At 38.3% G+C, this 16,758-nt stretch overlaps 1 protein-coding gene across 1 annotated transcript in view; it reads right to left on the bottom strand.

Annotated features, from left to right (window-relative positions):
* The window catches only part of LOC131035853 (cytosolic endo-beta-N-acetylglucosaminidase 1), a 219,624-nt gene that overhangs the window by 26,828 nt on the left and 176,038 nt on the right, over positions 1–16,758 (bottom strand). Inside the window, exon 9 of the mRNA XM_057967598.2 lies at positions 13,998–14,053. Within this exon, the coding sequence (XP_057823581.2) occupies positions 13,998–14,053 (56 nt within the window). The remainder of the gene's footprint in view (positions 1–13,997; positions 14,054–16,758) is intronic.

Below are 16,758 nucleotides of genomic sequence, written 5' to 3'. Positions count from 1 at the left end.
ATTGGTATTCACATTGCTTTACACCGAAACCAACACCGGCATTCACTCCATCCCGACTAAGTCCTGATCTGAGTAATGTGTATATGGAACCTGGTAATGGATAGGACCCAGTTAGGAAATCTTTTGGTCCCGATTATTTCTTTTATGGATTTTGTGGTAACGTGTGATGGCCAACATGGTCATTGGATTTATGTTTGGATTTCATTTTGTTCCGACACCCGACATGTTTATATTTCTCATTGAAGCTGACATGGTAAAGTTAGAAGGATATTTAAGAAGATCTTTTCAGCGATAGATCATATGGGTGATGCAATGCGAATTATTGGTTGCGAATATTTTCAGTGAGTATTTTGGTCAACGATTAGAAGCGTCTGTGTGCAGTTTCACGTGCACAGTATAACCGGTAGCAGAATAGAGAAAAACAGAGCATCAACGAATTGGTATACAGAGAAGGATATCAGAGCATTCACCAGAAATTATCCAGCATGGTTAGATGCAATTTATAAGTTCATTTTTAGTTGTAAACACTTTGTAATATTTTGTAAGTCAGTGAGACTTCTTATTTTGTGTTTGAGCAGTGAGCTCTAGGCAGTTGGCCTTTCTGCATGTGCAACCCTCTCATGTAATATTTGTATACCTTGATCAAGTATATAGATATTGTGGGTATTAGCCCTACTGTGGTTTTTCCCTTTGTAGGGTTTTCCATGTACAAATACTGGTGTTATGGTGTTGCCTTTCTATGTGTTATTTGGTATATACACTTTAATTTTATTTACTGTTAACCGATTGGTAAGTAATAAGTTCAAAACTAACATTACCGGTAGAACACCGATTCACCCCCCCCCCCCCCCTCTCAGTTTTCTTGGATTCCAACAATTGGTATCAAAGCTTGGTTCCTTGGAATAACTTTAACCACTTGAGGAAGATCCGGAATTTGGAATCAATGGAAACCGGTCTGTAGCAGCAACTTCGACTTGCTCTTGACGATCTTGATAATGAGCAGATGGAAAACAATAAACTGAAGAATGAATTGAAGCAAGCCAGAGATACAAACGCTTCTAATCGCTGACCAAAATACTCACTGAAAATGTTCGCAACCAATAATTCGCATTGCATCACCCATATGATCTATCGCTGAAAAGATCTTAAATATCCTTCTAACTTTCAATTGTTAAGGCTAAGAGAAGGGAACTTTGTGATCAATTGCAAAATCAGAATAGTGATGAGGAAGATGCTATCAAGGATCATTGTCAGAAACTTACTCAGGAGAACACTATCTTGAAGAATGAGATGTAAGCCCTAACTATGAGAATGTGCAAGGAGATTGAGGACATAAAGAAAAATGAAGAAAACTTGGCTCATGCGTTGAAGGATAGATCTGAGGAATGCAATAGATTGACTCATGAGAATGATATACTGAAACTTGAATTGGTCCAAACCCGGAACAATGAACAGGAATTTAAGAGATAGATTATAATCATGAGAGATGACTTGGTTACTGCAAATGAGTACAAGGACAAATTTCATACCATCTCTGCTAAACTTGATGAACTGCTGAAGAATCAGAGAGATGCTAATGACAAAAGAGGTCTTGGTTATGAAGAAGGAGAAAGCTCCGGTACTGCACAACAAGATCAATCATCTGGACAGAAGCAGAAACATGACAACCGGAACCAAAGATTAGCGGTAAGACAGCCTAATGCTCACAAATTCAATGGTACATACTTTACTTGCAATAGATATGGTCATATGGCTAGTCAGTGCATAAATAGGAATAATCAGAACAATGCATCATTCACCGGTCTTGGAAATGTAAGATGTCATGCATGCAATAGATTTGGACATATGGCTAACCAATGCAGATCAAAAAGAAATCAAGGAAATCAAGGGGTTAACAAGGCAATTCAGAAAAACAATATTGTCTGTTATGCATGCAACAAGGTTGGGCATATTGCGAAATATTGCAGAAGTAAGAACCCATCGACAACTAATGGAAAAGCAGATGAGAAAGGCAAAGCAAAAGTGGAAGACATCACGAAGCAGCATGAGATGAGATGGGTAAGAAGATCTGATACACCAAAGGCAGAACAACTGCAGAGTCATCTAGTCCTACACCAGTAGCAGATACAACCGGTAACTAAGGCACTCGGCCTTAGGGGCAGGCAAATCATTGAAGATCATGCAAATACCTCGGATTAGGTCTATAGTTAGAAAATTCTGATTGCGGATGGGTACTTGTTGACGTGTCTGAAATCACATTGCTGCAAACTCCATACGGCCAACACAGAATAGAATAGCCGACTGATTATCCTACTCTCTCTTGAGATAAGGAAGTCTCTAATGCTGTTTTCTAAGTTTGATCAAGGGAGACTACCTCAAGGTTTCTTTTGTCAGGTCTTGACTGCGGGATCTCTCAGTGGCTTGATGTGTTTTTGCTGGAAACACAAGGGGACTTACGATTTGCAACAAGCTAGTCTGCTGTGATTCTCGAATTACGCAATAAAGAGCAAAAGGAAAGGGTTAGGAGATCTAAAACTAACAACATGGGTATGCGGGTAGACGGATTCAACATAACCAATTCCTGCTTGGCCAGAATAGCTCACAACCTTGCAGGAACGGTGCAATCTTCAAAGGGACTTGGAAGATTTTTAGACTAGAGACGCACGGCTAAGCACCCAATTCTGGCACAGCTTAGACGGACATCTGCAATTGAACTAAGCACAATTAAAGGCTCAGGTTAACCACACAAAAGGATACACAATCAGTATATCCTCAGTGGTATGAGCCTGAATCTATCAAATACCTGCACACCCAAAATAGAAAGATCTATCTATAATACTGAAAGAAACCATGCAAACAGGATGAAAACAAGACAATAAACACCAAATCAATGTTTATATATTGATCTCATCTACCTATTACAACAATTTCTGCAGCATCTCTATGCAACTGCTAAGATCTAACCTATTCTAACTCTAAAATCTAACTATCTAACCATCTAACCAATTGTCCGACAAAAATCTCCAACTATCTAACAATCTAACCCTCTGCTTTTTATAGATTTTACAATAATGAATCGAAGGCTAGGATGGACTGCATCCAAGGGTCCTGATCTTCCTTCCAGAAGCTGGCAACTTTGACCCATGCCTAATCAATTCTCAGTTATCCAACCAACCACAATTTCAACTACCTGCCACTATTTTGGCATTAATTTGAGTCTATCCAATCTTCTTGGTGGATAGACTCAAATTAATGCCTCTGCTTTTTATAGATTTTACAATAATGAATCGAAGGCTAGGATGGACTGCATCCAAGGGTCCTGATCTTCCTTCCAGAAGCTGGCAACTTTGACCCATGCCTAATCAATTCTCAGTTATCCAACCAACCACAATTTCAACTACCTGCCACTATTTTGGCATTAATTTGAGTCTATCCAATCTTCTTGGTGGTTGGGAATAGTTATCCACAAAAATATCTTGCACGAAACCCATAGGCAGTTTACAATAAAGCAATTTCAGCTTTTTAGGAATTGAATTCCTTGAATTAAATCCAGCTGTGCACTTTCTTGATAATGCATAAACTTGCAGCATTCAGAGTGTTCTTTGGTCTGTGGTCCCGATGGTGGACTTCATCTTTGTTTAGCGGCACGGTTCCCAATGTTTGGTTGCTCTTGTGCTCCTACATGTTTTCTTTTTCCAGTCTTCAGCGCCTGGCCTTGAATTGCGATCCTTCCTCCATTTGCATTTCAGGTCTTTCTCCTAGTTCTTCGATGACATCCTGCGATCAACCAATTTCACTTCATTAAATCAATTTGAAAAATTAAATAATTTAATTTTAACAAACATTAAATTTAATTACGACGTCTGGCCTGAGAAGCTCTTTGTGAGATGTATCTTGAAAATGCTTCTCCTTTCTCTTCGAATGTGAAATCTAATCCTTGGTCGATTTATTTCTGCGTGATTTTACCTTTGGAGTCTTGGACGTTTTAAATGGGTTTATGGCGCGATTCTGGAGGTTTGAAGAATTTCTGGAAATTTTAAAACTCTAACTCTCATGCCTTTTCTGGTAAATTTTGGAGAACTTAAGACGTTTTTTTTGTAATTTCATCATATTCTCCAATTTAGCCCCCAAGGGTCCGAAATTGGCGTTTTAAGTGAAATTTCGGACCATTTGGGATTTTTGCAACTCTTCGAAATATTAAATTTCGGCCCCATGGTCCAAAATTGATGTTTTGGGCGAAATTCGGAGCTCTTGGGGTTTCTTACAAACCTTTTAAGCATTTTCGGACCTTCTGGTGTTTCTGGAATTTAAAAGAAAACTTCGGGCCATAAGGCGCTTTACAACTTGCCCAGAATTTCAGACCATTCAACGTTTTTTGCGAATCTTAAAGTGAAGTTTGGATTTTTTTGGAGGTTTTAACGTTTTGGTGCCCAAAGGTATTTTTCGCGATTTTAACCTTCTGGAGCTTTCAACGTTTTTTAGCATATTTTGCGAACTTAAACAAACTTCGGAGCTCCCAGCGTTTTTTTTTTTATAACTTGTGGAAATTTCAGACCTAAATGCCCTTTGTAAAACTTCGGATCTATAAACGCGTTTGCAAATTTCGGAGGTTTTCATGTTTTGGGCAAACTGGGAATATTTTCGGATCTAAACTACCTTTTGGCAAGTTTTGGAGTGTTCATCGCGTTTGGGATTTCGGAGACTTAGGCTTTTGGCGAGTTGAAAGACTTTCGAACTTTTAAACATGCTTCGCAATAAACTTCGGGCCCTATGACGCTTCTGTTCGCAAGCTTCCACCTTTTTGAATTTCGGAGCTAAAGTATGATCTTGCAGATTTCGGGGCTTTTGAACCTTTTTACAAATTTGCCAAAACTTGAAATTTCGCAAGTAGGGTCCGAAATTGAAGTTTTAAGGTGATTTTCGGGCCACTTGGAAATCTTGCGCACCTTCTTTTTTTTTTAAAAATAACTTCGGACCGCAAGGCACATTTCACGATTTTTAAATGAACTTCAGAGTTTTCGGACGTTAAACGTCTTTTGGCGAATTTACCCAGATTTCGGACCTATAAACGCGTTTGGAAATTTCACGATTTTAATGCCAAATTCGGAGCTAGGGTTCGAAATTTGGGCATTTAAGTGTTTTTCGGACGACAGGGGTCTTTTGCAAATTTAAGGTAAATTTCGGACCTAAAGGCACTTTTGGCAAGTTAAGTGAATTTCGGACCTCCATCCAGTTTTGTCAACTTTTTCACTTTTTGGCCTAGGGTCCGAAATTGGACAACTTAAGTGATTTTCGGACCTCTGGGGCATTTTCGCAACTTTTGAACTTTTTCACATTTTAGCCCCAGGGTCTGAAATTGGGCATTTTGGGCGATTTTAGACGTTTTATTCAATAAGCGCAAGCTTGGGCACTTGGGCAAGTTTGTCAAGATCTCCCCGGAGGATCATTTAATGGAATATAACATTTAAGTATAAGTGATTCTTATACTTTAATTTATATTCCATATATACTTTCAAGATGTTTGAGAGTGGTTTCAGACCTCCAGGAGTTATATTGCAAATTCTAGTTTTTGGAGGTTTCCTCAGTTTTTCAGAGTTAGCCAAATTTCAGGATCAAGACATTCCAGACTTAGCCAAATTTCAAGGCATTTGGAGATCAAGATGACCTTCCAGACTCCATTACTCACCAACTTGATCCTTCATAATCCCTTCCTCTTCCGCAAAGACAGAAAGGTAGAAAACCGGGGGGTCCCTATCCAAGACGGGGATGGGTGTGCGATTCGCACAACAGTACTCAGCAGGTCTCAGACATTTACAGGAACCTACTCGCAAACTATGTGAACCGGTAATGCACCAATCTGGAATTTGGCTGATAGTGCCGGGCGGCCTCTACCACTAACTCATAGTTTTGTACTGCTGGACGAAATCCTGCCGCTTGGGCGATGCCACTTTCCACCATCTGTCTAGGCTTGCCATATGCGTTAGGTGAGAAGACCCGATTCCTGAAGTCTTGAATGTCAATATGGCCAAGGTCGGTATCACCGACATTGTCCCAGACGCTCTGCACTTTTGACTCCCTCAATCCTCCTCTCTGATATTGATACTTCATCCTTTCAACCTTGCGCGGGATATCTGATTTGGATGCTCGAGATGTCTCGGCTGCAGGGGGCGTCTTTGATGATTCTACTGCCGATTTAGGCATTTATCCTGCACAGTCGGATGCGGATTACGAGGTCGTACAAAAGAAGTAAGGCGGGTTAGATAGAGAATACTCCAGCATGCCAGGATTAATTCAAAATTTAGATTGGACATGGAGCGACATTTCTAGCTAAAAGCTTGATTGATTTTAACCACAACATTCATAAAGCTTTTAATCGCGAACTTATACTTAAGCACTTTCTGGATTTCGGATTGATCTTCAACAGAGACAAAGCATGAAAAAAATTCTCCTAAATTTGAAAATGCGATTTCTGGTTAAACCTTAGGAGTGAATTCTAAATTTTGACTGCTTTGAACAACGTTTTACAAGCGAAAGAGATGCAGATTTCGAAAATTTCAGCATTTTAATCAGATTTCGCACATACGTCTGTTTGATTTATAAGCATTTCAGATGATCAAGGAAGACAGAGCGTACTTACCTAACAAAAACGGATGGCGAAGAATTGCCCGACCTTGCTGCGTGAAGGCAAATGGACAATTCTACAAAGTTTTGAACTCCAACGGTTATCTCCCTAATTCAAATTTTCGCGGTTACTGTTTGAAAGGAATTTATTATTTTAAACGGTTTTTACCTTGGGTAACTGGCAATTTGAACTCGAACGATTAATGGTTTGCAGCGTTTTACCTTGAGTGCAAATCGTGAGAAATCGGCTCTTTTCTTTGAAAATCGGACGTGATCTCTCTTCACATGAAATGCAGCAGCATGGAGGGGGTTTATCAATTTTGAATTTCTATATCTGGGCCTGTGCGCAACGATTTTCGGAGATGTAGAGGACATTAAAATTTCAAACATGCTTTACCTTTCAACTTCGGACCCCTTGGCGAATATGGAGGCCCCTCCAAAGCTTTAAACTCTGCTTGTATCTAACCCTAAGGGCGAACTTCGGACCATTCGACGCTTCTTTCTGCGATTTTCAAATGACTTCAGACCATTTACGCCCCTTTGGGATTTCGCGATTTTTAACCTTCTAGCGAATTTTGGAGCACTTGGGGTTTTTGGCGAACTTAAGATTTTTGGAGCACTTAACATGTTTTGCAATTTTCAAAAAACTTAGGACCCTAGGCCCATGCTCGCAATCTTTCGCCTCTTCAAATTTCGAAGCTTCAACGCTTTCAAAAAAAACTTCGGAGATTTCGCAATTTTTGCAATTCATTCAAAATTTCGGACCTTTAGTATGATTTTGCAAATTTCGGGGTTCTTGGATGCTTTAGCAACCTAGAAAAGCTTTCAGACCTTTAAAGATTTCGTAAAAACTTCGGACCTTTAAACGCGCTTTGCAAATTTCGGGTGTTTTGGCAAGCTGGAGATTTTCGGACCTAAACCCACCTTTTGCAAATTTCGGAGTGTTTGAACTTTTTTGCAACTTTATCACCTTTTCGATTTCGGCTCCAGGGTCCAAAATTGAGGTTTTAAGTGAATTGCGAACTTAAAAACTTCAGACCTAAAGCCACTCTCTGCAAGTTTTTAAAAAAACCTTGGACCTCTTAACACCTTTTGCAAATTTGTCATACCTTGAAATTTCGGCCCCAGGGTCTGAATTTGTAGGTCTAAAGTGAATTTCGGACCTCTGGGGTCTTTTTGCAATATTTCACATGCATTTCACATTTTCTAATTTTCGCCCCATGGTCCAAAAATGGGCGTTTAAGTGAAATTCGGACCATTTGGGTCATTTTGCAAGATTTTGCCTTATTCAGTTTTCGCCCCAGGGTCCGAAATTGGGCATTTTAAGTGAATTTTGGACCTAAACCCACCTTTTGCAACATTTAAAAAGCATTTTCGGACCATTTGGGAAACTTTGAATTTCAAAATTTTTGCCCCAGGGTCCAAAATTCAGCCCCCTAGGCGATTTTAGCAACTTTTTAAGGTGAAATTTTAACCTTTTGGCCTCTGGGTCCGAAATTCGGCCCATAAGGCAATTTTGGGAACTTAAGTAAAATTTCGGACTCTAGACCAGTTTTCGCCAGACTCTACAAATTTGGATTTCGGAGGCTTCGGAATTCTAAGGCATTTGGGCAAGTTTCACAGCCTAGGCATTTTGGCTAGGAAATTCGCTCGTTCACCAGCAGGTGAAAATCATCCTTTACTCCAATCCCACAAACATCGCGGAGACAAACCTTATGCAATCTACTTCGTAGCTCTTGTGCGAAAAGCGGCGACTTTGGTCCTCGTGCGACCTTTAGACGCACTGCTCTTGCCTGGCGGGCTTCGCCAATTTCTATCACCTTACGCCTATCCAAGGCGATTTTCCAAATTTTGAACAAACTCTTGGCACCGTGCCCGAGGGCTAGACTAGCCTGATGGATTCATCGGCTCATTTCTTGACATCCTCACTTAACGAACCAGTCGCCGACTCGCTCGAAAGGACGCGAGACACTCTGCGCGAAACTCAACAGGGCGAGGACGAAAGGCTCAAAGAAAAAAGGAAGGGGGACCCTGTCGGCGACAAGGAGCGTGTGCAACACACAACAGGAAGTCCTACCCTTCCCTTCGTTTGGAGTTGCCTTTCTTCCCTTTCTTGTGAGAATTTAAATTTAGGACTTGAATCTCTTCATTAGAGGTATTTACGCCAATTCCTCTAGTGATCAGCCTTAACTCTTCTTGAATGTAGTCGATAAACGATCAAACTTAGGAAGTTTAGATCAAGCAATTATCCCTTGTATGAATCCTTCCCAAGATGTAGGGAGTCTGTTAAGGGCCAACATTGTTAAGTCCTTGCTCTCAATTGTGTGTCCAATGGTGTACAATTGATCTCTTAATTTTGTTATCCTCATGAAGTAAGATGTGATGGTTTCTCCCTTGTTCATTTTGACATGGTGGAGTTGCTGGTTTAAAGCCAGAGCCCTGCTAGTATTATTTATTTCATACATGTTATCTAGAGTTGTGAACATTTGATATGTTGTATCTAGTTTGGATATGATTGGAACTATATGATCCTTCACTACATCCACTAGCATCTTCATAGCTTTAATGTTGTTCTTTGTTCATATAAGTTTCTCATCATCTTCCTCAGGTATAGGTATTGCCTTCTCCACAAATGTATTCAAATCATGTTCTTTTAGTGCAAGCATGATTCTAACTTTCCAAGATACAAAATTTGCAGCTCCTTCAAGTCGGTCCTCAAATCTGGATATGATTGGAACTATATGATCCTTCACTACATCCACTAGCATCTTCATAGCTTTAATGTTGTTCTTTGTTCATATAAGTTTCTCATCATCTTCCTCAGGTATAGGTATTGCCTTCTCCACAAATGTATTCAAATCATGTTCTTTTAGTGCAAGCATGATTCTAACTTTCCAAGATACAAAATTTGCAGCTCCTTCAAGTCGGTCCTCAAATCTAACACCATTCACCATTTTGTTTAATATAAAATTTTAGAGAGTTTAGTGGTGGTTAGATTGCCTCTTTTTATCAATCTGATCGGATCTTTCCTTATGCTAGCTCTGATACCATGTTAATGTTTGATCAGATTTAGAGGTTATGGTATTTTAATTTTTCTATATAAGATATTGATCACAAAGTCTTTATAATTTCTTCTTGAATATTAACATACATATATGTCAATTTGCAGAAATTATAATATCAATACTAATGATATGGAGAAGTAAACAATATAAAGAGATTGTAATGCAGATCAGAATGGTATATATAATGCTGCTGATGTATGCTTAATCCAATGATTCCAAAATATATATTTTTCTGTAACTTGTTCAGCACTCATTGATTACGGTACCTCCCAAGTCATATTGAATCGGTTTTATATATACAACAGTGTGGACACATGTCTCCATAGTGTTGACGTGTCTGAAATCGCATTGCTGCAAACTCCATACGGCCAATGCAGAATAGAATAGCCGACTGATTATCCTACTCTCTCTTGAGATAAGGAAGTCTCTAATGCTGTTTTCTAAGTTTGATCAAAGGAGACAACCTCAAGATTTCTTTTGTCAGGTCTTGACTGCGGGATCTCTCAGTGGCTTGATGTGTTTATGCTGGAAACACAAGGGGACTTATGATTTGCAACAAGCTAGTCTGCTGTGATTCTCGAATTACGCAATAAAGAACAAAAGGAAAGGGTTAGGAGATCTAAAACTAACAACACGGGTATGCGGGTAGACGGATTCAACATAACCAATTCCTGCTTGGCCAGAATGGCTCACAACCTTGCAGGAATGGTGCAATCTTCAAAGGGACTTGGAAGATTTTCAGACTGGAGATGCACGACTAAGCACTCAATTTTGGCGCAGCTCAGACGGACACCTGCAATTGAACTAAGCACAATCGAAGGCTCAGGTTAACCACACAAAAGGATACACAATCAGCATATCCTCAGTGGTATGAGCCCGAATCTATCAAATACCTGCACACCCAAAATAGAAAGATCTATCTAAAATACTAAAACAAACCATGCAAACAGGATCAAAACAAGACAATAAACACCGAATCAATGTTTATATATTGATCTCTTCTGCCTATTACAACAATTTCTACAACATCTCTATGCTACTGCTAAGATCTAACCTATTCTAACTCTAAAATCTAACTATCTAACCATCTCACTATCTAACCATCTAACTATCTAACAATCTCTAACCCTTTACAAAAGAAAGGCCTCTGCCTTTTATAGATATTACAATTTTGAACCGAAGGCTAGGATGGACTGCATCCAAGGGGCCTGATCTGTCTTCCAGAAGCTGACAGCTTTAACCCATGCCTAATCAATTCTCAGTTATCCAACCAACAAATATCTCAACTATCAACCACTTTTGGCTTTAATTCAGGTTTATCTGGTCTTCTTGGTGGTTGGGAATAGTTATCCACAAAAATATCTTGCACGAGACCCATAGGCAATTTACAATAAAGCAATTTCAGCTTTTAAAACTGAATTTTTGGACTTAAATCCAGCTATGTGCTTTTTTGAGAATGCATAAACTTGCAGCATTCAGAGTGTTCTTTGGTCTGTGGTCTCCGTGGTGGACTTCATCTTTGTTCAGCGGCATGGTTCCCAATGTTTGGTTGCTCTTGCGCTCTTGTATCTTTCTTTTTCCAGTCTTTAGTGCCTGGCTTTGAATTGCGATCCTTCCTCGATTTGCGTTTCAGGTCTTTCTCCTGGTTCTTCGATGACGTCCTGCGATCAACCAATTTCACTTAATTAAATTAATTTGAAAAATTAAACAATTTAATTTTAACAAACATTAATTTTAATTACGACGTCTGGCTTGAGAAACTCTTTGTGAGATGTATCTTGAAAATGCTTCTCTTTCTCTTCGATTGTGAAATCTGATCCTTGGTCTTTTACTTCTGCATGATTTTACCTTTGGAGTCTTGGACGTTTTAAATGGGTTTATGGCGCGATTCTGGAGGTTTGGAGAACTTCTGCAAATTTAAAAAAAACTCTAACTCTCATGCTTTTCTGGTAAATTTCGGAGAACTTAGACGTTTTTGAAATTTCATCATATTCTCCAATTTAGCCCCCTAGGGTCCGAAATTGGCATTTTAAGTGATATTTCGGGCCATTTGGGGATTTTGCAACTCTTCCAAATATTTAATTTCAGCCCCATGGTCCGAAATTGATGTTTTGGGCGAAATTCGGAGCTCTTGGGGTTTCTTACAAACCTTCTAAGCATTTTCGGACCTTCTGGCGTTTTGGAATTTAAAAGAAAACTTCGGGCCATTTGGCGCTTTACAACTTGCCCAGAATTTCGGACCATTTAACATTTTTGCGAATCTTAAAGTGAAGTTCCGATTTTTTGGAGGTTTAAACGTTTTGGTGCCCAAAGGTATTTTCGCGATTTTAACCTTCTGGAGCTTTCAGCGTTTTGAAGCATATTTTGCAAATTTAAACAAATTTCGGAGCTCCCAGCGTTTTTGTAACCTGTAGAAATTTCGGACCTAAATGCCCCTTTGTAAAACTTCGGATCTATAAACGCATTTGCAAATTTTGGGGGTTTTAAGGCATTTTTACAAATTTCTGAGTTTTCACGATTTTAACCTTCTATCCGAAGTTTCGGACCTTGAAACACTTTTGCCAATTTAAGAAGACTTCGGACCATTTGGACGTTTTTTTGCGAAATCGATGCGCTTCCAAATTTCGGAGCAGGGGTCCGAATTTGGGGTTGTAAAGCGAACTTCGGAGCTGGACGAGTTTTTCGAAACATTTCGCACTATTTCACATTTTCTAATTTTGTCCTAGGGTCCGAAAATGGACACTTAAAAGTGATTTTCGGGGCTTGAAGCGCTTTTGGCAAATTGAGAATATTTTTGGAGCTGTGGGGGGGGACTTTCGCGATTTCCTTTTACCTTTCATTTTGGAGCTAGGGTCCGAAAACAAGCTTCCAAGTGTTTTTCGGAATTTTAACGCCTTTGGAAACATTTCGCGTTTTTTCATTTTGGTCCAAAGGGTCCGAAAACATAATCAGTTAGTGATTTTCGGAGGTGGGGAGCACTTTTACAATTTTCGGACCAAGTGCGTCCCTTTTTAAATACTTCGCGTTTCTTCCTTTTTGCTCCCCAGGGTCCGAAAAGGAAAACTTAAGTGATTTCGAGGCTCATAACACCTTTTGTGATTTTGTCATATTTAGAAATTTCGGCCCCAGGGTCCGAATTTGGAGGTCTAAAGTGAATTTCGGACCTTGAGGGTCGTTTGGCAACTTTTAACTTTTTCAACTTTTGGCTTTTGGGTCCGAAATTGAGCATATGGAATATAACATTTAAGTATAAGTGAGCACTTATACTTTAAGTTATATTCCATATATACTTTCAGGATGTTTGAGAGTGGTTTCGGCCCTCCAGGAGTTATATTGCAAATTCTAGTTTTTGGAGGTTTCCTCAGTTTTTAGAGTTAGCCAAATTTCAGGATCAGGAAATTCCAGACTTAGCGAGAATTTCAGGGTTAGGAAATTCCAGACTTAGACAAATTTCAGGGCAAGACAGAAAGGCACAAACTGGGGGGTCCCTGTCCAAGACGGGGATGGGTGTGCGATTCGCACAACACATAGGGACATGTCTCTACGCGAACATTGTTTGCGTAGAGACATGCCTCTACGTAGACATGTCCACAAATTGTTATCAGCTGTTTATTATCGATGACTAATATCGATACACATTGTGATATAATTAAGTTTGATATACATTGCAATATAATTAAGTTCGATACACATTATCGAACCGTAGTTACATCAAGGCATTACTAATGATATCGGTATCATAGTATGGATATCGATACTCAATATCGATGTATGAATTATTATCAACAATGCGATAAGTATTGTCGGCATGATTATTATTATTAATTAGTATGAATAACAGCATGATTTACATCATTAGCAAGATTAACAATGGTTATATTTCAATCATGTATATGTATAAATAATATACATGTAAAATATTAGTTATATACATGATAGTTATCTTCCTATTATTAATCATGTATTATGATAATCAATAATCATAGTGAAATACAAAGAAAAGATAGTAATCAAATGCTCAAGGCCGATAGGCCACTTATGTATTTGATTTCATCGATAGGAGTAATCTGACTGAAGCTAAAATCATTAACAGTGAGTGAGATAACTACAAGAGGTGTAATTAGTAATGTGTTGTGTTTTTAGAAGTGAATAAAAATGATTTGTAAGACCATGGCACATCCCACACAAATAAGCATACAAATAGAATTAGATGTATACTCAAATAATAAATTTTAATTCATGCAATAGGCTATTTTGATATATTGCTAGAAAAATGTAACATTAAGACAAAAAGCAGTCAAAAGAGCTTACTTTGTGAAGACTTGTAGTTTGCTTGTTTCTGTATCTAGGGGTACTTCAAGAAGTGGCTGTGAAGCTCAGACAAAACAACAAAGTATTGAATCAGAGTGATATCTACGAAAATATAAAATAATTATTGTTAAATATTTGAATAAATAGAAGTTGCATAAAAGGAAAACTTTATCTTGATTGTTTTAACATAATGAGTGTAACTTCATCTACCCATCATTGAGAATTTAGTGTAGAAATAATTCATGTTGGAAAATGAAAGCCAATCTAAATGCAATTGAAAGTCAGGCCAACAATTCAAATTAATGGAATATGTATACACGTCTTATTATCCAATTCATAGATATAATCTAAATACATAGAATATGTTGTTGATAGTAGCTTTTAGTTTAATATAGTTTCCTTACATTTAGAAAAAGAAATTCTAAACACAATTAGTAGACAAGTTTAAATAAGAACATATGGCATTGAATGGCATGGATACAAATTTCATGGAGAGCATGTTGTCCATTTGTGGACAATTGTCACATATAGCTCCAAACGAACTCTGACAAAATTGTCCTAAACATGCAAAAGTCATATCCTTGGTAAGATTAGGTAGGCTCCATATGATCATCCCAAGTTAACCTCAACAAGTTTTAAGAGGCTCCAGTAAGCTCAACAGCACTCCAATAGGAAGAATGAAAGCATCATGTACCTAAAACAACTAAAATTGTGTAACACATGGAAGTGTCCCTTCCCAAATACACAACACCTCCCAAAGCCCCCAATTCCTCTAGGACAACAAGGCAAAAAGGAATATCCACTACTCATCCCCTATCCATGATAAAACCAAGGACACATCACTGGAATGGCATCCTTAGGGAAATTGTAAATGCATTCCTAGAATAGATATAATGTCCCCTACTAGGAGGCAGCCAATTTCCCAATAATTAACATACATCATTAAATATTATTATGCCTTAAATTAAGCTCTTGAGATTAGAGAACAACTAATTCTTCATAATACAATCAACAACCAATTATATTTAGGGTTTATCCTTGTTACTTCCCTATCCCTAATTGAGGACAGGGAATTATTGTGCTAGGGCGCTTAGAAACCAATCTACAAGCAAGCTCCTCAAGGTTTCAGGAACACAGGTCCATACCCCATCTTGGGACTTCTCTCTCAAGGTTTCACAAACACCTATCCACACCCCATCTTGGGATTTACCCGTCTTGTGAGGAATTACTCTGCCTCTCCCTACACAAACCAACCTATCCTCACAAAGGCATTAGTGAAAGGTCAAGGGCTAGACCATGTAATATATTGGTCTTTCAAGTAGTATGAATGTAGAACAAATTGAGTATAAATCTGATTTTCTTATTATTACCAATGCAAATTATTGAAAATATCTCCTAATATACATTTATAAATATAATGTCTCAAATTATAGATATTTGTTCTTTATTCTTAATGTTTCATAAAATATAATTGCAAATAGTCACTTAGCAATAAGTGAGATATGTCATACCAATCTGTTGTCACATGCAGTAATACTTGATCTTCCTCTTGATAAATATTGAATCAGAGTGATATCTATGAAAATATTTGATTTTCCTCTGATCTGATTTAATCCTTTAATATCCCTCAGTTCAGTTTGAAGGAACAAGTCCTTTCACCATTAATGCCTTATCCAATGTAACGAGTCCCTTGGTTCGTGGCTCTTCATTGACATGGGAGTTTTAGTTATGTTTAGTTATGCCTTAATGCAACCATTAATAGTTTCTATCTCATGTAAATGACTGCTAATCCAGCCTCAACATAACTGATCCGAATTCTACACCAACCGCGTCCAGCCTTAATATGCATTGATATCGATCATAGGTGTTTTGATAATGATCTGTAGGTGAGATCGTGAGGTCTTAGTATTTATGAAAGACTGGGGGCATGACAAAGATATACAATCTGCTCATATCAATAATCACGATCTGCAACGATCGCTCTGGTCAAGGTTAGAAATAAGAAATTGTGAAGTCTTACTATCGTAAACAATTTCTTGTTAAGTTGCTGATAATGGATTTCAGAATTGGGTCATAACAATAGCATCCATGGGGGCTTGATATCCTAGTGAGAGTCTGGTGTCTGCTTGCTTGTCTTTAAATTAAATAAATCACATTTTAAGAGGGGCATGGGGATCCCACAAGCCCCTCCACATCCTTTATGAAGCTGTCACATCTCAATCATTGTTTCCAGGTAGCTAGGCATCTCGTGCAGGGCTGGGTAACTTTCATTTCTTGAAAGATTTTGGGGGATCATAAGCTTCGTGGTTGGGCAAAAAAGCACCTGAGCCAAGTTCTCGCCTCTTGAGCTAGCAGATGACTCTTGAGGTCCATGGCATTCGAAGACCTATTGTCTATATTTTCTCTATCATTTCTTACATGTAAATTTTTGTATTGTACCTTAAATGATATTGTGGTGGACATAAGGCATGTGATGCTTAAAATTTGTAATAGTGTTCCATCACTCTGCTGTGCTAATACCTAGATTAAGCACTATGTCATTGAGATGTAGTGATATTGGATATGAATATTAAGTTACTACTTTTTTTGTTTTTACATTATTGTATTTATGGGCATTCATTTATTGTGAGATAAAGTTAAGAAAAAAAGAGCCCTTACTAACTCTCCGCTTAAATCCATTTCCTGCAAAACTTGCCTTGCCACAATCATCTTTGATGTTTGCACTCGTAGATTAAGAAGAGGAAGGAGATAAGGGTAAGGT

Source organism: Cryptomeria japonica, chromosome 7 (assembly GCF_030272615.1).
Source record: "Cryptomeria japonica chromosome 7, Sugi_1.0, whole genome shotgun sequence".
Taxonomy (NCBI): domain Eukaryota; kingdom Viridiplantae; phylum Streptophyta; class Pinopsida; order Cupressales; family Cupressaceae; genus Cryptomeria; species Cryptomeria japonica.
This window is presented reverse-complemented; position numbering and strand designations above follow the sequence as displayed.